The sequence below is a fragment of the Vicugna pacos genome, chromosome 7, assembly GCF_048564905.1.
Source record: "Vicugna pacos chromosome 7, VicPac4, whole genome shotgun sequence".
NCBI lineage: Eukaryota > Metazoa > Chordata > Mammalia > Artiodactyla > Camelidae > Vicugna > Vicugna pacos.
The window spans coordinates 85,373,938-85,399,140 of NC_132993.1; the positions used below are offsets into that span (position 1 = coordinate 85,373,938).

The 25,203-nt window shown below is 44.5% G+C and overlaps 1 protein-coding gene across 8 annotated transcripts in view; it reads right to left on the reverse strand.

Moving 5' to 3' along the window:
- The window catches only part of LOC140697480 (uncharacterized), a 59,595-nt gene extending 37,105 nt beyond the window's left edge, over positions 1-22,490 (reverse strand). For 6 of the 8 annotated variants that reach the window (XM_072965319.1, XM_072965320.1, XM_072965317.1 and 3 more), the window contains exons 1-6: positions 22,404-22,490; positions 21,201-21,785; positions 15,979-16,057; positions 11,470-11,562; positions 10,054-10,107; positions 1,392-1,917 (exon numbers count right to left, since the gene is read on the reverse strand). Coding sequence is in view for 1 of the 8 variants with exons in the window: in XM_072965321.1 (XP_072821422.1) it covers positions 10,054-10,091 (38 nt within the window). In the remaining 7 variants the exon portion in view is untranslated. Of the gene's footprint in view, positions 1-1,391; positions 1,918-10,053; positions 10,108-11,469; positions 11,563-15,978; positions 16,058-21,200; positions 21,786-22,403 lie in introns of those variants that run through there. The other 2 variants (XM_072965315.1, XM_072965321.1) reach the window with 2 other exon arrangements.
- Between the last annotated feature and the right edge of the window lie 2,713 nt (positions 22,491-25,203).

Here is a 25,203-nt window from a genome sequence, read left to right on the forward strand (position 1 = left end):
AGACCATGAAACAGGACTTTTAAAAATCACTTTTACAAACAGCAGAATTTGTAATTACATTCCTGAGTGCCTAAAAATACTCTCACAAGAAAAATGAGGCAACAGGTTTTTGAAGCCAGAAGTAAAATTTGCAGTGAGATTTCATAAATAGACTTAAAAGTGGTTTATCTGAAAAACATTTAGAAGTGAACACAATATACTCTAGAAAACCTGGTGCGATGCTTCCAGAAAGTGGCTCCAGGAATGCCAAAGAAATATAGAAATTACATGGAATGAGCTACAAAGATATGTTGCACAAAACAGGGAATATGGTCAATATTTTATAGTAACTATAAATGGAGCATAACTTTTAAAAATTGTGAATCACTATATTGTACACCTGTAACATATAATACTGTACATCAACTATACTTCAATAAAAAAAGAATAAATATACTTCAATAAATTAAGAAAGAAATTACATGGGAAGAGTTTTGAAAAAAACGGCTTGATAAAATATGAGGAAAAAAAAGAATTTCCAGGGCTGGGCCTCATCCTTCCTCCAGCTGTGGATCCGGCCCCCAGGAGGTGTCTCAGGGGAAATCAGAAACCCAGCAGGGGCCACTGGAGTGCCCAGTGCACATAGGCTTCTTATGTGTCACTTCACCAACCTTCACAACATCCCTACATGGAGGGGCTTACACTGTGCCCATTTTCCAGATAGAGAGACTGAGACCTGGAGAGTCGACTCATCCCCCAAATTGATACAGGTAAGTGGCAGAACCCAGGACAGGCTGAATCAGGACCCTTTCCCAGGATGGACCCTGGGTACCATGGAACCGCAGCTGTAACTAAGTTAAATATTGTAAGTAAATAGTTGTTCAATTCACCTGCATCCCTAATAGATCCTGTTTTCTAATTGGGCAGAACAGCTCCAGGATGTTCTCATAAGAAATGGAAATTGCTTTATGATGGGCAATAGGCTAAATTGTTTTGAGAGGGCAATTTGGGCTCCCTGTGTTTCTCATTAGGAATTAAGTTCTACTGCATTTAAAAATCGATGATCGATTGCTCACAGGGGCTGCTTAAAGCTATTGATTAAAATCAGGATAGTGGAGAGAATTACATCAACAAAGCTTTTCGAATGCTGGGCTGGTGCAAGTTATTCTATGAGAAAAGGGAATAAGATGAAGAAAAGCAAATTATTTTGTGGATGAGATAAGAAGAGAAAACATACGCACGTGTAGCCATGCAACTAACACATACAAAGCTCCCAACAAACGTGAGCTGGTTGTGTTTGTGTGTGTGTGTGTGTGTTTTAAACGTTTTACTTTGAAATAATTTTAGATTTATAAGAGTTGCAGAGACAGGACGCAGGGCTCCCGGACATGAAGGGCGGTGCAGACTGTCACCTGGAGGCCTCTTGTGGGCAGTGACGTCGGAGAACAGGCTTGAAGGAGGTGAGGAAGGAGCCGTCCAGGCAGAGGGACAGCCAGCCCGGCCCACGAGGCGGGAGAAGCCTGTGTCGTCCCAGAACATCCCGGTGGGCTGAGGCCGTCGGAGCCCGAGGGTGGGTGCGGTCCCCCGGTGCGGCCCCGGAGGGGCCTCACCAGGTTTCCTTCTCCTCGAGGTGAAACCAGCATCCCTGAGCAGGGGAGGGGTGAGGGTCACCACCAGACAGATTCCATCTGGGCCCTTCTGACCGCTGTGTGTGGTGGGGGGGCTCCCGCAACCGTCCAGGCGAGAGGGCAGGGCGTGCGCGCGGGGAGCGGGAGGAGTGCCGCGTTCCAGGCGCGTTTCCCCCCCCCTCCCCCGGGCTGGGCTCAGTCCACCGCTCTCAGGGCGCTTCTGCCTGGAGGTGCTTCCCCGGGTTCTTGGTTCTCCTTCTGTCGGCTGCAGCCCGCGTTCTCTCCCCGCACTGACCACAGCTTCCATCCTCTATGGGTAGAGAGAGTCTAAACATTAAGGCCCTATAAGGAACTTCTATATAACATGTACACTTTGTGTAATCGTGACATTTCACTGCCAGCCAAAAAGCTGGCTTCCAGGCACCACAACTTCCGTATCCAGGTCTCCAGGAGGAAAGGTCTAGACTGCTCCCCACTGTTTGCTGGTAAGTAATCACACTAGTACACACATCTTCACACATGGATTTTCTTATTTCTTCCCTATCTGCTTTCCCAGCCCACCCTCACGCAGCAGATGCAGGTTTCTGACTTCCACCCGCTGTGAAAGGAGGGCTCAGTCAACACCCACCATCCCATACAGACACAAAGACAAAAGATAAGGGAACACGCTCTTTGCCTTGTGATGAGAACTCAACGTTGACTCTCTTGACAACTTTCCCGTGGATCACACAGCAGTGGTAACGGGAGTCACACGTGGCCCATTATTCCCCTAGCATGCACTTACCTCACACCTGGCAGTTTGTACCTTTTGGCCACCTTCCTCCAGGTCCCCTTCCCCCACCCCGCTGGTAACCAAGTCTCATCTCTTTTTCTATGAGTTTAGTTCGTTCTTTTTCTTTCCTTCTCTCTTTCTTTAGATTCCACATATAAGTGAGCTAAAGCAGTATTTGTCTTTCTCTGCATGACTTGTTCCACTTACCCCAATAGCCACTATACATGCTTTTTTTTTAACATTTTTTTGAGTTATAGTCATTTTACAATGTTGTGTCAAATTCCAGTGTAGAACACAATATTTCAGTTCTACATGAACATACATATATTCACTGTCACTTTTTTTTGTGTGTGAGCTACCACAAGAGCTTGTGTATATTTCCCTGTGCTATACAGTATAATCTTGTTTATCTATTCTGCATATGCCTGTCAGTACAGATTTTGAACTCCCAGTCTGTCCCTTCCCACCCCTCACCCTCTTGGCAACCACAAGTTTGTATTCTATGTCTATGAGTCTGTTTCTGTTTTGTATTTATGTTCTTTTGAGGGGGGTTCTATATATGAGCGATCTCATATGGTATTTTTCTTTCTCTTTCTGGCTTACTTCACTTAGAATGACATTCTCCAGGGACATCTATGTCGCTACAAATGGTGTTATGTTGTCAGTTTTTATGGCTGAGTAGTGTTCCATTGTATAAATATACCACTTCTTCTTTATCCAGTCATCTGTTGATGGACATTTAGGCTGTCTCCATGTCTTGGCTATTGTAAATAGTGCTGCTATGAACATTGAGGTGCAGGTGTCATCCTGAAGTAGGGTTCCTTCTGGATATATGCCCAGGAGTGGGATTCCTTGGTCATATGGTAAGTCTATTCCTAGTCTTTTGAGGAATCTCCATACTGTTTTCCACAGTGGCTGCACCAAACTGCATTCCCACCAGCAGTGTAGGAGGGTTCCCTTTCCTCCACAGCCCCTCCAGCATTTGTCATTCGTGAACTTTTGAATGATGGCCATTCTGACTGGTGTGAGGTGATACCTAATTGTAGTTTTGATTTGTATTTCTCTGATAATTAGTGATATTGAGCATTTTTTCATGTGCCTATTGATCATTTGTATGTCTTCCTTGGAGAATTGCTTCTTTAAGTCTTTTGCCCATTTTTGGATTGCGTTGTTTGCTTTTTTCTTATTATGTTGTATGAGCTGCTTATATATTCTAGAGATCAAGCCTTTGTTGGTTTCATCATTTGCAAAAATTTTCTCTCATTCATTTTGTTTTACTTATGGTTTCCTTTGCTATGCAGAAGCTTGTAAGTTTCATTAGGTCCCCTTTGTTGATTCTTGCTTTTATTTCTATTGCTTGAGTAAACTGTTCTAGGAGAACATTTTTGAGATGTATGTCAGATAATGTTTTGACTATATTTTCTTCTAGGAGGTTTACTGTATCTTGTCTTATGTTTAAGTCTTTGATCCATTTTGAGTTGATTTTTGTATATGGTATAAGGGAGTGTTCTAGCTTCATTGCTTTACATGCTGCTGTCCAGTGTTCCCAACACCATTTGCTGAAGAGACTGTCTTTATTCCATTGTATATTCTTGCCTCCTTTGTCAAAGATTAGTTGACCAAAAGTTTGTGGGTTCATTTCTGGGCTTTCTATTCTGTTCCATTGGTCCATATGTCTGTTTTTGTACCAATACCATGCTGTCTTGATGACTGTAGCTCTATAGTATTGTCTGAAGTCTTGGAGAGCTATACATGGCTTTTTAATAGTGGGTTTGCTGGTCAAAAAACAGGCATTGTTTAATTTTTGATAAATTCTTCCAAATTATCCTGCAAAAAAACAGGTGTCTTGCAATCAACAGTGATGAGAGTGGCCACTTCCCTGCCCCAGATATTATCAATCTTTTACATTTTTTCAATCAGGCTAGCATAAATAGAATATGTTCTTATTTTCATTTTCCTGTATTTTTACAAAGTCAAACCTCTTCTTGGGTACTTATTTTCCATTTGCATTTCTTTTTCTGCAAATTACTAGTTTATCCATTGTCCACTTTCTATTGAATTTCTACCTCTTACTAATTTATAGAACATTTCTGTGTGTTCCAGATATATTTGCACTGTTTAACTGGTACATTTCTCTCTCTATGTGATGCTCGTCCTTCTAACTTTATCCATGGTGTCTGTCCTTAAATGCAACTCTTAAATTTGGAGTCAAAACTATCAATTGTTGCCAAGACTTGGAAGCAACTTAAATGTCCATTGACAGAGGGCTGGATAAAGAAGCTATGGTATATTTATACAATGAAATACTACTTAACCATAAAAAAGAATAAAATAATGCCATTTGCTGCAACATGGATGGATCTAGAGATTGTCATTCTAAGTGAAGTAAGACAGAAAAAGAAATAAAAATACCATATGATATCACTTATATGTGGAATCTAAAAAAAAGAAAAAAGAGGACACTATAAACTCATCTACAAAACAGAAAGACTCACAGATACAGTAAATAATCTTATGGTTACCAGGAAAAGGGAGTGGGAAGGGATAAATTTGCGAATTTGAGATTTGTGATTATTAACTAATATATATAAATAGATTGAAAAACAAGTTTCTTCTGTATAGTGCAGGAAACTATTCAATATCTTTATAATAACCTTTAATGAAAGAGAATATGAAAACAAATCTATGTATGTATGCATGACTGGAACATTGTGCTCTACACCAGAAATTGGCACATTTGTCACTGACAGTACTTCAATAAAAACAGTAACAAACTATGTGTTGTTTCCATATGACTTCTGTTACTACTCGAACTTTCATAACTAAACGCTCACGATTGGCTCTTGCATCTGCAGCAACTCTGGTCTGTGTGGGGTGAAGCGCTCTCTCCTCTTACACCCCATGAAGGACCACTTGTCCCGCGCCAGGTATTAATCCTACGTCACACTAATCTTCATATGCACTGAAGTCCTTTCTTAGAGCCCTTGCTCTGTTTTTAAACACCACGCTAAGGGCTGTCCCCGTGATCTGTGAGGCAGGCTCCCCAACACACCAGCATCGCTCAGCCCAACAGCAGGACCAAGTCACGCCCACTGACTCCATACTGGCACCACACTGAACTACAGTTCCGCCTGACAGAGCCTGGACTCTCCCACGCTGAATCTCCCATCCACGAAAATGGTGGGTGACTCCATTTGGACCCATTACCCAGTCTCCTTTGTGTTTTCCATTAAACTTTCATCACGTTCGCGCCTGCTTTTAGTCATTTACTGCCACGTTGTCTGTGATGCTTCTTGCTGCCGTTAAAAGTCATAAATGCTGTTTACTGTTAGAGCTTTTAGTTGGTTTCCAGCGGCACTGCTGGTCCCAGGGATGCTCACCCCACTATCTGCGCCCCTTGTTGTGTGTCTTAATGATGTTCTCCCCTGGGTGTGGTGACCAATCCTCCCCCACCCGTGGCCAATGGGCTGCAGCAAGGTGTCCTGGTGCTGGCCCTGGAGGAAGCTTGCTTGGAGGAAAGGCCAGTTGGACGAGCCCCGCGCTCACTCAGAGGATGCGTCCTGGTCGCAGGGTTGGACGTTCAAGTCAGAGAGCAGCCGGAAAAGCACCACCAACAGTAACAGCATTTGCTCCCTGCTGGACGCTGTTCCAAGTGCGTTTCCCACCTTGGCTCATTTAGTCCGCACACCTAGGATGCAGGTAGGGCTATCCTTCCACACAGATGAGGAAACAACACAGTCTGTACACTTCAAGAGGCAGGAAGCTGAAGTTCCAAGAGGAAGAGGGCGACGCCTGTGGAAGGGTGGGCAGATGCCAAGAGCCAGGTGCCAGTTTCTTGCGAGAAGGCGTGCCTTGCCTCGCGGCATGCCGGTTTTCTTACGTAACTATTTTTTGTGACCGTAGATAACCTGACTTTTGTACTATCTAATGAAGCCTTCATGTGTGACCAGTTCATATTTAAACCACCATCTCACAGTAGGTAAATTTTGAAAATACATTGAATCCGTGATTCTGACCAATTGTGCTTTCCAAGGATGGCCACACCAAAAGCTCCAAGTTCTCCTGCCATGCACGTGACCTTGCACTCCCGTCTCAAGACGAGGGTTCTGATCGCCCACCTTCTTTTGAATCTGGTCAGGCCTTAGTGATGCCCTTGGACCCAGCAGACTGTGGTCGGCAAGTTACCGCCTGACTTCTGAGCATGCTCAGAGCCCGGTGGCTTCAGGCTGATCCCTTGGTTGCTCCCTCTCAAGTCTGCCACTCCCTGTGAGACCCAGCAGCCTTGCAGGACCACCTCTACCTGCCCTTTCGCATTCGAAGCTCACCAGGGCAGGGAAAGGAAGTCACCTCGGGTCTTCCAGCCCAGCTGAGACCCTAGACACCCAGCATAGGACTACCCACTGTTCCCCTCTCAGCTTCATCACCCACAGAGCCCTAGAGGGTGACTGCTGTTCTGCAACACTAAGGGTTGTGTCTGGGTTTGTTGTTGTTGCTATTTGGGAAGTGGGAACAGGGATGGAAAGATAATAGGAACAATGAGTTAATTATCTGTCTTCCTACACTTTGAACGTTCTTGAACCTATGAATTCTGGGCAGATTCTGAAACCTGTCAACCAGCAAGAGCTGTCTCTGCCATAGAGGAGACCAGCCTGATCTGCTTTGCGGAGAAGTGACATTAAAAGCCATTGTTATACTAGGTGAAGTAAGCCAGGAAGAGAAAGAGAAATACCACATGATATCACTTATATGTGGAATCTTTTAAAAATGACACAAATGAACTTATCTACAAAACAGAGACAGACTCACAGGCACAGAAAACAAACTTATGGTTACCCAGGGGAATGGGAGTGAGGACGGATAAATTGGGAGTTCAGGATTTGCAGATACCAACTACTATACATCAAATAGATAAACAACAAAGTCCTACTGTATAGTACATAGAGCTATATTCAATACCTTGTCATAGCCTATAGTGAAAAAGAATGTGAAAAATAATATATATGTATGTGTATAACCAAATCAATATGCTATACACCAGAAATTAACACAACATTGTAAACCTACTATACCTCAATTTTTAAAAAAGCTATTCATTGGGAGTTCAAAATTTGTAGATACTATATATAAAATAAGCAACAAGTTTCTACTGTACAGCACAGGGAACTGTAGTCACTATCTTGTGGTAACCTATAATGAAAAAGAGTATGAAAATGAATGTATGTATGTATATGTATGACTGAAACATGCTGTACACCAGAAATTGACACACTGTAACTGACTATACTTCAATTAAAAAAAAAAAGCCACTCAGAGGGTGATGTAGTTTGAAGTCACCTCTCTTGCGAGAAATGAAATAAAAAAAGAATGAGTCCTACAGAAGGCAGTGTCACAATCAGTAACCACAGGTGGCTGCTGAGACCTTAAAATGTGTCTAGTCCAATTGAGCTCTAAATGCAGATACACACTGGATTATGAAGTAGCATATTTTTAAAAATAAATTATCTCATCAATATTTATATTAATTACATGTTGAAATGATTACATCTTGGATATACTGGGTTAAATAAAATATGCTAATAAAGTTAACTTTGCCTGTTTTTTTAAATTTTTTGTTTGCTACTAAAAATTTTTCATTATATAAAATTACATACGTTGCTCACATTCTATTTCTAGCTCTGTACTAGACGGTCTTTATAAGATATGTTGGTTTTGAGATGTTGAGACAGCAGAGAAAGGGGACAAAATCATCCTCCACCCTAGACAGGCATTGCTGGCTTATCCAAGTTGTCTGAAATTGGCGTCAGTGGTCCTAATGGGCTAGTCAGACCTTAAGTTATTCTCTTAACTTTGATCAGGCATATTATGAAGCCAGAGGCCAAGCAGAAAAAATAACACTTAAAAGACATTTTAAAACATCTTAAAAACAGGAAGAAATAATTTCACTACTGCTCAGCAAAATCATGTAAGCTCACAATTCACATTTCTGAACATATTTCTAACATCTGAGACTACGCTTACTGAAGCAAAATAAAGAGGAAAGTGGAGTGATTCTCCCACAAACATCACCAAAGAAAAGGGTGGGCTTACACAAATCTCAGTGGCTACATTTTTCTCTAATTTCTGCTTCCTTTCCAAGCTCAGGCAACCTAAAGATTCTAATAATCAACAGACTACTCTAACTGGGGCAATTAAAACACTAATGCTTGTGTATACCAGGAGTGTGAAAAGTTTGGCCCAAAGACCCCTCAGGCCCCCAAGACCCTTTGGGAGGTGATGCTCACAAAGTTAAACCTTTTTTCCCAATTACACTAAAATGCTATCTTTTCCTTTTTCATTCATATTCTTTCCCAAATGTGCAGCAGAGTTTTAAAAAACTTTATTGTGGTATAATTTCTGTACAGTAAACTACACATATTTCAGATGTACAATTTGATGAATTTTGATAGATGTGTACACCCATGAAACCATGACCACAATCAAGACAGCTAACACTTCCATCGCTCCCCAAGAGATGCAATTTTTGAACTACAAATTTATCCCTCCCCACCCCTTCTACCCCTTGGTAACCATAAGTTTGTTCCCTATGTCTGTGTACAGTAGTTTTTAAGAGGTCACAAAGCAAGCGATATCACAACAGACTCTACAGAAGTGGATATACCAATCCAGCTGCCTTCTAATAAGCTAGACATTAAAGACATTTGAAAACACATAAAAGAATGCCACTCTTCTCACTAATGTATTTTGTTTGGGAAAATAGTTATTTTTTATAAAGGAATATGTGATTTATGTTATGGGTTTATTTTTATTATTTTGAAAGAAAATAAATGATTTTAAATTACTTTGATTTTAATTTCTAACATGGTAAATATCAGTAGCTAGATACCACACCAACAAAAGCTCTTCGAGCTCCATAATCTTTTAGAATGCAAAGCTATCTTGAGACCAAAAAGTGTAAGAAACAGTAGTATATAAAAGTCAGATTTAAAATTGACCCCTGTGGGTGAGTGGTTTCCCATCATCTAAAATTAACTGAAAATGATGGGCTTTTAAAATCCTTTCAGTATTTATATGATGTAATAAAGATGGTCCCAACCACATTCCAGTCCCCAAGCTAACAACTGTCTCTGTGACACACATTGTTCTCCACAGCCAATCACATGGTAACTTTTCTTTGCCCAGGGATGTGTCCAGGGTTACATACAAATTGTCAGCAGGTGATGACAACTCCATCACCTTTTCAGTCACTCAGGAAGGCATCTGAGTGATCTTGTTGTAAGAACAGCCTTAGTTCTTTAATTGATTCTGTTAAACCACTTACAAGCATGGCTGTCTCCTTAATGGTAACAAGCTACCTGTTATTCAGCTCATGATTAAGAACTGCTCTTCAATGTATGCCTGTCAGACACAGAGCACATTTTCAGTTGTCCAAGAATCACTGACTGAAAACCAAAATGACCATACTTCATCACCAAACACCTTCTGGAGATTATATCTTTACAAACTCAGTCCACCAAACATTTGTTGTAACAGATGATTATTTTTATATAGATATTTTAAATCCACCTTAAATGGCATGGATGTGAAGAACTTTGATGGCTTAATGCAATTAAGTATTCCTAATAGATGACCCATTTACCATACTCCCTCAAAGAGAAAAACAGATTCAGTACTTACAGGACCACCTTCTTCACCAGGGTGACCAGATAATCCATCAAAACCCCTCTCTCCCTGAGAAAAAATCAAAATAAATATTTTGGACTCCTAATCCTTCATTTCTCAAATCTATGTGAAATAAAAATGGTTACTAATAGATACCCTTGTTTCACTGAGTTGACGTTTTACTGAGATTCTACTAAATGTGGAGTGTAACACACAGAGACGTAGAGACACTGTTGGCCTGTCTTAGAGTGAAACTTGCATACCTGTTTGTCTTCATAGTCCGGGACCCCAGTCTATTTTTATTTTTCTAAAATATCTTTTAAGCCATGCTATTGTGAAAACCAAAGTCAAAACTAGTTTCTAATTAAACATTTCAGGAAGACTATTACTTTAAAGGGGGCTTTGAGCTGGTTTTACAAAACATCAGTAAACAAAGGTGTTACAGCCCGCATTACTTATGAGAAATGGTTGCTTATTTCTGTGTGACTAAACTGTTTAGTCTCTTTTTTTTTACTCTTCTTAGATAACTAAACCCACAAACCATTTCCTGTCAAGGAAGTTTGGCTTAACATTTTATAGCCAGAGGTTTTTATTTAGTCGAAAACCTGGTCAACAAGATGTGGGAATCATAGTCTCCTTGTAATTAACAAAGATATGAAAGTAACATGACCAAGCACTGAATTCTGAGCAGAGAAGTCAAGAATTCAGGACACTCCCGTCTTTGGCCTTTGAGGCATGGTCCTCAAGTTGCCAAAAAACATGTCAAGAGATTCCCAGGCTTGATTTTCTGAACCTCCAATCCCATATTTAAGAAAAACAAGAGGGAAGAAAATTCTAGTGCTGGGGCATAATTATAATTTATTTTTCAAAAAGTAATTACACAGTGTTCAAAATTAAGATTGATCTGCAAAGGCAGGAAGAGCTCGTTTCAACCACCTCATGGGAAACCTTACAACAAGAGAACATGAAAGCCCATGGGTGTGATTCAACCTTACATGTGAATTGGTGATTATACCCCCATCTTAAAGCTGTCGTCCCATGAGAATGGAAGCCTGTGTCCCTGGATAGCTGAGGACCATTTCTAACAAGAGTCTCCCTGAAAAGCATGAAGTGATCTTTTTCCTACCACTCAGTCCTACAGTTAGGGAAAGTGTCTGTAAAATAAATATAAGTAGACAGCACAATAGGGTGGACAGGAAGTACGCCTTGGAGTCAGGGAGACATAGGGGCTTAAATCCCAAAATATCTCTTGGCAACCATGCAACTTTGGGGAAAGTGGTGTTCCCTCTCTGAGTCTCGATTTCACACCTGTAAAATAGGTTGTAAAGAGCACAGAACTAAAAAAGGCATGTTAAAGGCATAACACAGGCTGGTGTGCAGTGGATACGAAATGTCATCTCTCTCCCACACACCCCCCCAACAAATCCTCACCTTCCTCCCAGGGCTCCAACCATCACCTCTGTGCCTGTCGTCTCCAAAACACTTTGCATATGTATTGCAGCACGTTCTTTCTACAATTGCGTCCTGAAAACAGAATCCACATCACGTAAAATTTTTTTTTTCATCTGTATGAACCTATGTCACATGACACACTAAAGAAACAAAATTCCCTCAAGGTTTTTAAAGTTATTAGAATGTACAGATCTGGTGAAGGATGGTGTCAAAACAAACAACCACCAGAAATTGACACAACATTGTAAACTGACTATACTTCAATAAAAAAGTAATTAATTAATTTAGAATCTAAAAACAACTTACAAGTTGCTTCTGTAAGATGCTCGGGAGGGATGGCAGTGTGATGCTGAGAGGCTGATGATACACAAATCCTCTGCCAAATTCTAGCTCCTGGACCTCCTCCAATTTATACACACCTTCCAGGCCAATAGTAAGGAGTCCAGAGAATCCTTCAAAACACCAACAGGTGGGGGATTTCCTTGCACATCTTTTGAATGGTCTGTCTTTGGGCCCCAATATCCATCACCGCTCCTACAGCCTCATCAATCTTGTCTCAAACTGCATTTCTTTTAAAATCAAAGCTAGCTCATGACATGCCTTCTTGAAGAATTGGTCTGACATCTTTCAATCCCTGCAGCTGAAAGTCAAACAGTTACATGGAACCACAAAGGACCCTCAGGGCTCTTATAGCCCCAGTTTTCTATTTGAAAGAGTTTTCCTCTGTTACAGTATGAAGTTACATCCTTTAACCCCATGCTTGAAGTAGACTTGTGGTTTACTCTGTGACCATCTTGCGGGCTGTTCACAAATATTCTGGTTCCTCTACTGAAGAGGACGAGGTAAGACTTCACTTTTTGGGGGAAATTATAAGCTTTCATTAAGCCCCAATTCTTTACCTGCAAAAATACTATCTCATGAAATTTACAACTGTCCGCACGGCTGGCTCTGACCAATGAAATATGAGCAGAGGTGACACTGGTCACTCCCTGGGAGAAATTTTAAGAGCAGTGCACACTTCAGCCCATTTTCTTTCCCCTCCCACAGAAACAGATCCCTCCTTCAGCCTGGGTCCTCGACTGATGAGAAAGAGGCATGGATGAAAGGGCACGAAGTACAAGATGGAGACAATCTTGCTAGTTTAAGCCACTGAGATTTGAAGGTGGTCATTGCAGAATAACAACAGTCTCCTACTGATGCAGACACTGAGAGATCATCTGGGTTTTTCCATGTAACAGAAAACATAGTGACAAGAACATTTCTCAAATCTGGCCAGAAGTCAAGTAGAATTTCCAAACAAATATTACCGTTAATACTTAAACAGTAAATTCACACACACATGCACACACATCAGCTCTTGGCTATGGTAAACAAACTGCTTTAAAATCCTGTGGTTAACAGTTGTATACAAATTCTTAATTACTCCTCAAAATAAATTCTTGGAAATGGAATTGCTGATCTAGCTCGTAGGCAAAGTTTGCAGTCCTTTGTCATGAACTCCCAGTTCCCTTCGAGAAAAGTTGCAATGTTTTAAACTTTCAGTGGAAATCTATGCAGTAAATTTAGTTGAAAGCAAATTGTCAGAAAATATTCCACTTAATGCAATCCTTAGTAAAGTACCCATGACAGTTTTCACAGAACTAGAACAAATGATCCTAAAATTTATATGGAACCATGAAAGACCCTGATTTGCTAAAGCAATCTTAAGAGAAAAATAACAAAGCTGGAGGTAACATGCTCCCTGACTTCAGACTATATTACAAAGCTACAGTAATCAAAACAGACACATACTGGCACAAAAGCAGACACAGAGATCAATGAAACAGAATACAGAGATCATAAATAAACCCACACACCTAAGGTCAACTAATCTATGACAAAGGAGGCAAAAACATACAATGGAGAAAAGACAGTCTCTTCAATAAGTGGTGCTGGGAAAACTGAACAGCTACATGTAAAACAATGAAATTAGAACATTTTCTCACATCATATAAACCTCAAAAATAAACTCAAAATGGATTAAAGACCTAAATGTAAGACCAAAAACCATAAAACACTTCAAAAAACAACAGGCAAAACACTCTTTGACATAAATTGTAGCAATAATTTTTTGGATCTGGCAAGAAAACAAAAGCAAAAACAGTATGATCTAATTAAATGTAAAAGCTTTGCACAGCAAAGGAAACCATCAATGAAACCATCAACGAAACCAAGGCAATCTACTGAATGGGAGAAATATTTGCAAATGATATGACCAATAAAGGGTCAATACTCAAAACATATAAGCATCTCATAAACTCAATATTGAAAAAACATACAACTCAATCAAAAAATGGGCAGAAGACCTGAATAGACCTTTTTACGAAGAAGACATACAGATGGCCAACAGGCACAGGGAAAGATGCTCAATATCCTTAATCATCAGAGAAATGCAAATGAAAATGACAGTAAAATAAAACCTCACACCTGTCAGAATGGCTATCATCAAAAAGTCTACAAACAACATACTGGCAAGGATGTAGAGAAAATGGAACTTTTGTACACTGTTGGTGGAAGTGTAAATTGATGCAGCCACAATGGAAAATAATATGGAGGTTTCTCAAAAACCTAGATACAGAACTAACAAATGATCCAGAAATTCCACTCCTCGGTATGTTTCCAACAAAAATGAAGGCACTAACTCAAAAAGATACATGCACCCAGTGTTCATAGAAGCAGTTTTTTAAATAGCCAAGATATGGAAGCAACCTAAATGTCCATCAATAGAGGAATGGATAAAGAAGATGTGGTATATACAGTTGACCTATGAACAACATGGCTTTGAACTGCGTGGGTCCACTAACATGCGGATTTTTTTCAATATATAACCACTATAGTCCTACATGATGTGTGGCTGATTGAATCTGTGGATTCAACTATGGATGAATTGTGGATACAGAGGTTATATTGAGGTGGGAAGCCCCATAAAAAAGACCGGCAGGACCCCCAGGCATGGCCACTACTCTCCTGCCAGCACCATCCAGTTTCCTGGCCCAGTGGCTCTATCTCACTTTTTGCCTCTGAAACAGCTTACTTCTAGGAAAGTGGAACTTACCCCTAAAATTCTATTTGTTCCCTGAGCTCACTCCTGATTGGTTATTTCCTTCATTCCTGATTGGTCCATTTCCCTAACTTCTGATTGGTCCATTTGTAGTACTTCATTTGCATGGAGCTTACACCTGATTGGTTCTTTCTCTCCCTCCTGATTGATCCTAATTAGACAACTATTGTTATATCTTATTTGCATATGATGTTGCAAAGTGTAAACTGACAGCCTATTAAAAGCCTGTGTAAACCTACAGATGGGGTCCAGAGCTTGGAGTGTTAACTCCTCTGGGCCCGCTGGCATAATAAACCTGAGTTCTCCTACTCTCCGAGTGCTGCTTGGTCTCTCACCCGGATCCAGGCTGCTGTCACAACTGAGCTGTAACACTGAACCATAACACTGAGCTGTACCACTGAGCTGTCACACATTTTTCTGCAATAATATAGTTATACATGAGTCTTCAACTGTACTCAGGGTTGGTGCCCCTAACCCCCGGTTGTTCAAGGGTCAACTGTATATTCAAAGGTATACTACTCAGTCATAGAAAGAATGAAATCTTGCCATTTGCAACAACATAGTCGGACCTGGAGGGTATCACTTTTAGTGAAATAAATCAGATAAAGATAAGACTATGTTATTTATCACTTATGTGGGGAACCTAAAAAATAAAACAAACAAATGAATATAACAAAACAGAAAGAGACTAACATAAAGAGAACACACTAGTGGTTACCAGTGTGGAGAGAAAGAGGGGAGTGGCAAATTGGGGGAGGGAATTAAGAAATACAAACTATTATGTATAAAATAAATAGGCTACATGGATATATTGTACAGCACAGGGAATATAACCAATATTTTATAATAAATTTAAATGGAGTATAATTTGCAAAAATATCAAATCACTATGTTGGACACCTGAAACTAATACAGTAATGCAAACTAACTATACTTTGATTATATACATATATATGTACATATACACGTATGTATGCAGCAGCCCTTGGAGATGGATAAAGAAGAATCAAGGAGGAAGGACAGTAGAAAAAGTAAGACGCAGCTTTAGGGTGATTTTAGAGTTTAGGAAAGAGAGACGGTTGGACCCCTGGGTAGCTCAAAAGAGCAGAGAGCACCCACTTCCCACGAAGCAGGGGTTGTACCCACAACCTTCTGAACCAGATGCTGGACTGGTAACTGGTCAGCCCTGTCTCAGTCAGAGAGACCCAGGGGTCTCTCAGCCCTCAATAGCCCCCTTTTTCATACGAAGCCAGAAACTGGGCAGCAGCCTCGTGGGCACTGAGCTCCAATTACCTGGCTTAGCCTTCGGGGGCTCAGAGATCACTGGGCCCTCCGGAATCTGAAAGACCATCTCTGCCCCCGTGGGAGGAACAAAATCATGCACTTACCTTTGCTGCGGAGAAGCTGGGACGTTTCCTTCAGTCTCTCTAAATCATCATCCAATACGTCTGTAAACACTAAAAGGACCTGTTGTTTATGAGAGGGGGTTATGGGAGATGCAGGAACAGAGGGACCAGGGAGAAGGAAGAAGAAGGGAGGACAGAGGGGAGGGGCAATGGAAAAGATGGATGCTGTAAATCGCACGTTTCTTAAAAAATGCAAGGGTAAGCTATAACCAGCCTTTCACCCTGTTCTATTCCATTTTACCCATTCATTTATTACTTTATTACACACTCACTTGCCCTCCATGTCCTCCCACACACACCCCCACCGCTGAAAAAGAATTTGAAGCAGCTTAATGTGTTCACTTAAAGATATCGTCCAAAAATTGTCTTACAATGTTCTTTACCTCTGTTACCTTTACTCATAGAAAAACTGAATTTAAAAAGTGAATTACATTTTTTTAAGAAATAAATCCATCGGATGCATGATGGAAGGAAAAAATCAATGTAACTTTCAAAGTTTGGGGAGGTCGTTTCCTAATAGATGTCATATGAGATCTTTTTACCCCTGTGACTTCTGTGGGTGCATGGTTCTGGGGCAGCAGAAAAGAGAGGAGGGGGGTTATGCTAACATGCCATTAACTGTCACTAAAGATGGTTCAGGGGGCTGATTACAAAAACAATGGGTCCTACAAACTTACGGTTACCAGAGTAGGGAAGGGGTTGGGAAGGGATAAATTGGGAGTTTGAGATCAGCAGATACTAACTACTATATACAAAAAAGACAAACAACATGGTTCTACTATATAGCATACGAAGCTGTATTAAATATCTTGCAGTAACTGATGTCAAAAAAAGAATATGAAAAGGAATAGATGTATGTATATGAAACATGATGTTGTACACCAGAAACTGACCCAACATTGGAAATTGACTATATGTCAATTAAAATAAATAAATAAACAAACAAACAAATAAATAAATAAAATCATGAAAGAGAGAGAGTGAAAGAAAGAGAGAAATAATGGGTTCTTACAATGAGTGACCATGAGGAGCTAACATCTTCCAAGCTGTCTTTGGAAGGAATTTATGTCATGGAAAACCTGGATCGCTAAGCTGTGGGCAACCCAAGGGCAGTGACTTTAACCTTTTACCTCTAATGACATTCAGCAAAGAGCCTCTAGCACTTAGTAAATACTTCTTGATTGAATGAAAACACATCTCTTGTCAATCTTGACTGAATAAGACTAGTATTCCTCTATGCAAGATCCTTTGTGAAGAACAGTTTATTTGTCCTTAGTCCCAAAATCCTTATCCCTCTCCATGCCTAATGTTTCGATAATGTGGGTTCTCAGCATTTGTTACCTTCACTTTAGCAGAAGAGAGACGGAGAGCACTATATCCCAGGGACTGCAAAAAATCCACATCCATGTGGTTACTATTGGTAGCCTGCAGAATCAAGAAATTCTGAATTCTCCCATCACTGTGCTTTTCAAAACCTGAGTCAAAGATGAGCTGGCCACTTGAGCCAGGAACCACGTAGGAGAACATGACGTTGGTCTGACCAGGAAGGCTACAGCTGATGTTGGAAAGCAAGGCTAGCACTCCAGGGAGCCTCCAGGACTGGGGTCTTCCTTCCTTCATGTGGGTAGTGTCTTTCCCCTCCAACCCCATAGCTGCTGTCATCTGCAGGGACTGGGATCCTCCAACTGACATCTCATCCTTGTCTGGCTCCCCCTCCCCCACATACAGCCCAGACCTAGCCTTAGCCCTAGTCCTAACACTAACCCCTAAACCTAACCCCTACCCCAAGTCCTAACCCTAACCCAGCCCCTAACCTTAACCCTAACCCTAGCTTTAACCAGAACCTCAAACCAGAACGAGACACAAACCCTAACCCTAAATCAAACCTTAACTTGACCCAACTGCTAACTCAAACCTTATCCAACTCCTGTTTCTTCTCCCCTCTAACCTTAACCCTTCTCCTCATTCTCCCATAACTCTAACCCCAACGCCTAACCCTAACACAAACACCTACCCTAACCCCAAACATATCCCTAAACTCCTGCAGCTCCTGATACTCCTGAAGGTCCCGCATCTCCTGCTGCTCCTGAAGGTCCTGCAGCTCCTGCTGCTTCCAAAGCTCCTGAAGATGCTGCACCTGCAGCTGGACCGCTGGGCCATGGACAGCCAGTTCACGCGTCAGCAGCCCCTGGGGCTGAGCCCCCTCTGCGCCCACCCGCACCTTCTTCTTCAAAATCCCACCGTGAATCCCCTCCTGCACCCGACCTTGACTCCCATTCCCCTGAAGTGATTTGTGTTTGGTTTTTCTTCACTTGCCTCTGTTTCTTTCATATCGGTTATGGCATCCTTTATCTTGCCTTTTTAAGTTTCTTTTAATAATATATAGACTTTGTCCCTCTGAAATTGTGCAATTCAGGAGCACTAGGTGCCTTCACGATGCCGTGCGACCATCACTGCCATGCAGGCTCACACCATTCCCTTCTTCAAGGTAAAAACTTGGATCCACAACACGCACTGCCCCCCACGCCCTCACCCCCCAGCCCCTGACAGCCCCGAGTCCTCTTCCCCTCTGGGTGTCTTTACCTCTCCTGGGTGTTCCCTGTCAATGAAGCCACAGGAAAGCTGGCTTTGCGTGCCTGCCCACGTGGCTTAAGCGGGGGCTGGTGATGTTTTCTTTTGTTTTCAACTGAAATCGCATTTTGATTATTTGAAAGGGAAATACAGGTGGGCTAAAGATGTCATGTGCAAAATGAAGCCCTTTCGGTAACTCTCTGCATAACCTCGGGGGAGGCACTGCTCTTCCCCCTGGGACGCCACAGCCACAAGACAGAAGGGAGATGCTTAGCTCTTCCTGGGGCAAAAAGAAAAGCACACAAACCAAGAAACCAGCAAAAGCCCAGAAATATACCCGGAAAGAGACTCCACGACCCGCGAGGTCCCAAGCTTGGAGAAAGGCTACACATCCCCGGGGTCCAAAAACCTCTCGAAACCCAGCGCTCTAAACAAACACAACACAAACGGGGAGTTCCAAGGAGAGGCACAGCAGGTGGCCAGTGTGCGTTAGACGAGCTCAATGTCTCGGGGGAGGACACAGGCAGACGGACACACTGTGGAGACAGCACTGGTCACCATGACGCTGGCAGGGCTTTACCCTGGTTTCAGTCAGCCGTGGTGACAACGTGAGGAGGCAGAGGCCCCAGCAGATCCCCCGGAGGAACGAGAGAACAGACACACCTCTCCAGGGAAACAGTGTGCAGGATGCATCACAGGGCCATAGGCTCAGCAGCCCTTCCCCGGCAGTGCCGATCCTTACAGCTGACCCCACCAATGTGCTCGCACAACTTGCAAAGAAGTTTTTACTTCAGCAACATGAAAAGAATCAGGATGTCATCAAGCCATTTTGAGAAGTGACCTACCATGGGCCCTAACAATACAAACACGTAAATACACAGATACGCACGTAAATATACATGCACATGTATCCCGGAAAAGACACAGAGAGACTGAAACACAGAGAGGCAGACGGAGAGAGCAACAGAGAGAGAGAGATAAGACAGGTGCTGAGAGACAGAGAGGGGTAGAAGGAACACCGGAGCTGGGAACGAGCAGAAGTCACACCCATTTTCAAAGCAAAGATACTGAGGATGAAAAGCTTATTTCACTTATTCCAGAAACAAAGCTACTCATAGTCTATTTTTGTTGAGAAAACTAATTCTCCCCATCGTTATTTACTACCATAATATATTGAATGGAATATATATATGTTCTATTCGACGTATACATAGGTATATGCTACACAATATATGTTATACACAAATATACATATTTACACACTCAATTTTATATTCCATAAAAGGATCCTGAAATAATTTGAAGGGCAGAGTAAACACTTGTACAAAAACCCACCTTTCAAAACACATTAGGCGATGTCTTTCCTATTTCTCTGTAACTCCTATGCTAGCCAAAGGAGCCACTAAGCAACCTAAAGATCTGTAATGAAGGGTGCCTCTCTTTGCTACTTTTATGCTTTTCACGCGCACAGCATAATCGGTGCTAGGAAGAAACTGATTTTTTCGGCCTTGGACCTAAATGTCACTATAAATTTGGTTGGCTTAGCCTTTCCAAACAATCAAATCATGCCTATGTCACATCAAAGTAACTGCTAGAAAACAAAATTGTCAAAGGAGAGTTATAATTTCCTAAAATGGAAAAAGAACCTACCTTGTGAGAATGGGAGTTTTTCCAAATCATACAGGAGTCAGATCAGTGGGGTGGGGCGGCGGGAGGCAAGGGCACCAGCCCCTTCTGGCCCCACAGGGTGCGAGCGACTTCAAGAGTCCAGGTGCGGGGCAGGCTCAGTGGCGGGCTAAGCCCCACTGAGGCTTCCGCGCCCATCCTCAGAGCGCCCAAGCAGCGGGGGCACAATTTTGGGGCCGCGGGAAGGGTGCGGAAAGACAAGGGCCCCGGGGTGCCCAGTGTGGGGAGCGACAAGGGCTCGGGAGTGCCCAAGGTAGGGAGAGGCAAGGCCTCCGGGGTTCCCAGGGTGGGGAGCGGCAAGGCCTCCTGGGTGCCCATGGTGGGGAGCGTCACGGGCTCCGGGGTGCCCACGGTGGGGAGCGACAAGGGCTCCGGGGTGCACAGGGTGGGGAGCGAAAATGGAATCCTGGTGCCCAGGTTGGAGAGCGATAAGGGCTCAGGTGTGCCCAGGGTGGGGAGCCACAAGGGCTCCGAGGTGCCCAGGTGGGAAGCGACAAGGGCTGAGGGGTACCCAGGTTGGGGAGTGACAAGGGCTCCTGGGTACCCAGGTGGGTAGCGACAATGGCTCCGGGGTGCCCAGGTGGGAAGCGACAAGGGCTCAGGTGTGCCCAGCGTGGGGAGTGACAAGGGCTCCTGGGTACCCAGGTGGGGAGCGAAAAGGGCTCCGGGGTGCTCAGGGTGGGGAGCGACAAGGGCTCCCGGGTGTCCAGGGTGAGGAGCGACAAGGGCTCCAGGGTGCTCAGGGTGGGGAGAAACCAGGGCTCCGAGGTGCTCAACTGCGCTCACAGCCATGGCCCCTGGCGCCCAGAGTGCCGGCGCCCGCACTCCCCGCCCCGCGGAGGCCCGCGGGGCCTCCCTCCCCCCGCGCGGACCCGGGGCGGCAGCCGCCGCATCCCCCTCCTTCCAGCGCCCCGCGCCCCGCGACCTGCCGCCGCCGCCGTACTCACCTCAGGGACGCAACCGGCACAGCCGGCCGTCGGCCTCGTTCCCGCCGAAGCGTCTCACTGCGGTACTCCCTGCGTGGGCGGGCTGTTCCCTGGCGGTCGCACGGGGTTCCGGGCTGGGGGTGCGGGGAGCAACGAAACGAAGCGCCGCCTGCTGGCATTTTCCACAGGCCAGCGCCACCGCAGCCGCCTTGGGTCCGCACAGCCCCCTGCCGGCCGCAGCTCTTGCTGTCTCGCCGAGCCGACAAGCCTCCGAGGACAGGGGACGGAGCCGCGGCGCGAGACGAAGGCCGGCCGGGGGTGTGCGCAGACTCTTTCCTGTGGGGACTGCGCGCATGCGCACCAGTGGGGCGGGGCGAACGGCCGCTGCGTGGGGGCGGGACCCGTGACCGCCGCGTGGGGGCCGGCCCCGCCCAGGGGCGCTGGTCCGGCTTAGCCAATCGCGATCGTCGGGTACCTCTTGGCGCGGGCGGTTTGAATGGTTCGTGGACCGCCGGAGGCAGCGGCAGGGTGGCCACGCTGCTGCCGTTTTGGGAGCTTTTCCGAGATCGGGATGGGAACTCGCCCCTCATCCTTTCGCAGGAGCCCCTGGGAAAGTAAAACAATAGTGACTTCAGGTAACGGTTACCTCGCGCCCTTGGGGGGGGGGGGAGTCTCAGTGGCCTCGCCCCCCAACACCCCACCCACCCCGCCACTTGACAGCACCGCGCCCGCCTCCCAGGAGAAGGCTGCCTGCGACACGTGCACCCCATGAACATGGGGAAGCAAGACCGGCGGGGTCCAGGCCGCGCGGGACTAGGGCACACATCCAGGGGCTCGCACCGGGCAGCCCCCATCCCCCCGCGGCCGCAGCCGCCGCGGCCCCGAGACCGCACCGCACCCGCCCCCTGGGAGCAGGCCACGGTCTGAGAGCCGGTCGCAGGTGCTCCGGGGCCGTCAGGAGCCCTCCCACCTTCCGGAGCTGCACCTGCTTCTGCAAACCCCGGCATAAGTGGCAGCGGAGACGCGCCGTTCAGGGGCTACTAATGTGGGGAGGCGGGGTACACTACGAACCAGGGCGGTGAGCCCGGACCCGCCACAGGGCCCTAACGGGAAGCGCGGCCGGGACCTCACCACGCACCCCTCACTGTGCGCCTCCCCAACGGCACAGCCCAGGCCTCACCCGCCGACTCCCCGACCTGCGCGCCCCCACCAGCGCCCCCTTACCTGCCTGGCGGCGGCAGCGGAGACGACTACCCGCGGCGGCCCAGACCCCAGGCCGCGTTCCTCCTCCGGGAGCTGGTTCGGGAGCACCTGGCTCTCGCCCAGCTTCTACACGCTTTGGGCGGTTTCCGGGGTCTGTGCGTCTGCGCGTGCGCGCCCCTCCTCCTCCCGCCCGCAAGGCGGACGCTGGGGCGGGGTCTCTTGCTGTATCGCCCTTGGACAGTGGGGCAGGGCGGGACCGGGCTGGAGGGGCGGGGCCGGGCAGGGGACCGCCCCCCCGGCCCGCCCTACCTGCCCTGCCCGCCCTGCCTGCCCTGCCCGCCCTGCCAGGTCTCCATCCCCAATGCCCCCACCCCACCACCCCACCACCCCACCAGCAATCGGGTCCGCACTCAACCAGGACTATCAATGGCCCGGCCGGGGACACATCGCTCGGCCCCACTTCCCTAGGCCCCATTCCCCTCGGCCCCACTTCTCCTGCTCTCCTCCCTCTCCCCGTTACTGCCTCCCAGACCCGGGCCAGGCCCAGTTTCCAACTGGACCTCCAAGATGGGGCTCCCTCTCTTCACACCAAGAAGCAAGCACAGGGTCTCCCTGCAGGGCTGGTGGAACTGGACCCAGTCCTGGACCTCCTGCAGGAGCAGGCTCTGGGTTAGTGTTGGGGTTGTGGTTGGGGTTGGTGTTCAAGGTTAATGTTAGTGTTGGGGTTGGGGTCGGGATCAGGTTAAGGGATTTGGGGTTAGGCTTAGGATTTCAGGTGAGGGCTGAGGGGTTAGGGGTTAGGGGTAGGGGTAGCTTTAGGGTTAGTGTTTAAGGGTTAGGCTTACTGCTAATGTTAGGATTTGGGAGAAGGAGGAGTTGTTAGGGTTAAGGCTAGGGGTAGGGATAGGGTTAGGTTTAGGGGTTAGGGTTAGGTTTAGAGGTTAGGGGTCAGGAACAGAGCCAGAGTTTAGGGATAGGTTTGGGGTTAGGGTTAGGGGTTGGGGTTAGCGTTAGGGGAGAAGGAGGAGAAGGGTTAGGGTTAGAGGGGAGGAGGAGCAGGAGTAGCATAAGGTTAGAGTTAGCAGTTGGGTCAAGTTAAGGTTTGTTTTAGGGTTAGGGTTTGTGTTCTCGTTCTGGCTTGAGGTTCTGCTTAAGGCTAGGGTTAGGGCTAGTGTCTGGGTTAGGGTTAGGACTTGGGGTAGGGGTTAGGGTTAGGGGTTAGTGTTAGGACTAGGGCTAGGGTTAGGGCTGGGCTGTACGTGGGGGAGGGGGAGCCAGACTAGGATGAGATGTCAGTTGGAAGATCCCAGTCCCTGCAGATGACAGCTGCTATGGGGTTGGAGGGGAAAGACACTACCCACATGAAGGAAGGAAGACCGCAGTCCTGGAGGCTCCCTGGTGTGCGGGGGTTCCTGCCATCAGTGGTCCCATCACCGGGAGGGAGAAAGAACCACTGGGAGTCATACATAGCTATCAAAGGAATAAAACCAAACACAAAATAAGAATCAGCAGAATGCGGTAATCCAATCATAAAGGACAGTCAAATGTGCTTATACATATTCAAGAAATAATTCATGTTAGTTATAAATAATAAGTAGTTCTTTTGTGTCATTATTATTATTATTATTATTATTATTATTATTATTATTATTTAGATTCCTCATATAAATGATGTTATATGGCATTTTCTTTCTCTTTCCGGTCCAATTCACTTTGAATGACATTCTTCAGGTCCATCCATATTGCTGCAAAGGCATTATTTTATTCTTTTTCATGGCTGAGTAGTATTCCATTGTATATATGTAACCAAGCTTCTTTATCCAGGCATCTGTTGATGGACATTTGGGTTGTTTGCATGTCTTGGCTATTGTAAATTGTGCTGCTATGAACATTGGGGTGCAGGTGTCTTTTGAGTTATATTTTTGTATATATTTATATAATGAAAGGTCATAATATATGATATGAACATTACTCATAAAGGAATATTTTCCTTGTATCAATGTAAACATATCACAAAAAGTTAATTTGCATAAATGTATAAAATGCTGTACAGTAATAGTATAAACTGATTGTCACTATATAAAATCAATATAGACAAATGTATTAAAAAAACTCAATAGACAGGTCAAGATAAATAACATTGTGTGAATTTCTAAACACTGTGATGTTAGTATGGCTTTGTTCTAGTGGCAAAGGCAATGTTTCATATGAGAGTATTTTGAGTGAAAAACAATGCACAGTTTTAGAAGTGAAATAAGTATATGGTATGAACAAACTTTATAAAATTCAATATAGATAAATAACCCAAACCTTTAAAACTATTACATGGTCAGCACTCAACAGTACCTAGTGTATAGATAATGCAAAAACAGTCTCTTAAACTGTAATACTTTATTAACTCTAAAATACCCTGTGATCCTAACATGTATATTAATTATGAATATCAAAATGTATTTTTGAGAATTTCTTTTTGGTGACATTTTTACAGCCTATATATTCTGGCAAGTAAAGATCAAGATCATTTTCTAATTTATCTAAGATGAAACATTGATATCTCAAAATTAGTGAAATCCTTATTTGAATAAAAGTTACATTTAAATGTGAATTGCTGGATCATGTTAATCAGTCAATCAACCAATCAGTCTAGAATTTATCGAGCAAATGACCCTCAGTAATGATGCTTAAGACTTATGGTCCATTAAGCAGGACCAGGTGAGGAAGGCAATGAAAATGTCTTATTTACTTATTTATGTATGTATTTATTTATTTTTATTTAACATTTTTTATTGCTATATTCATTTTACAAGGTGGTGTCAATTTC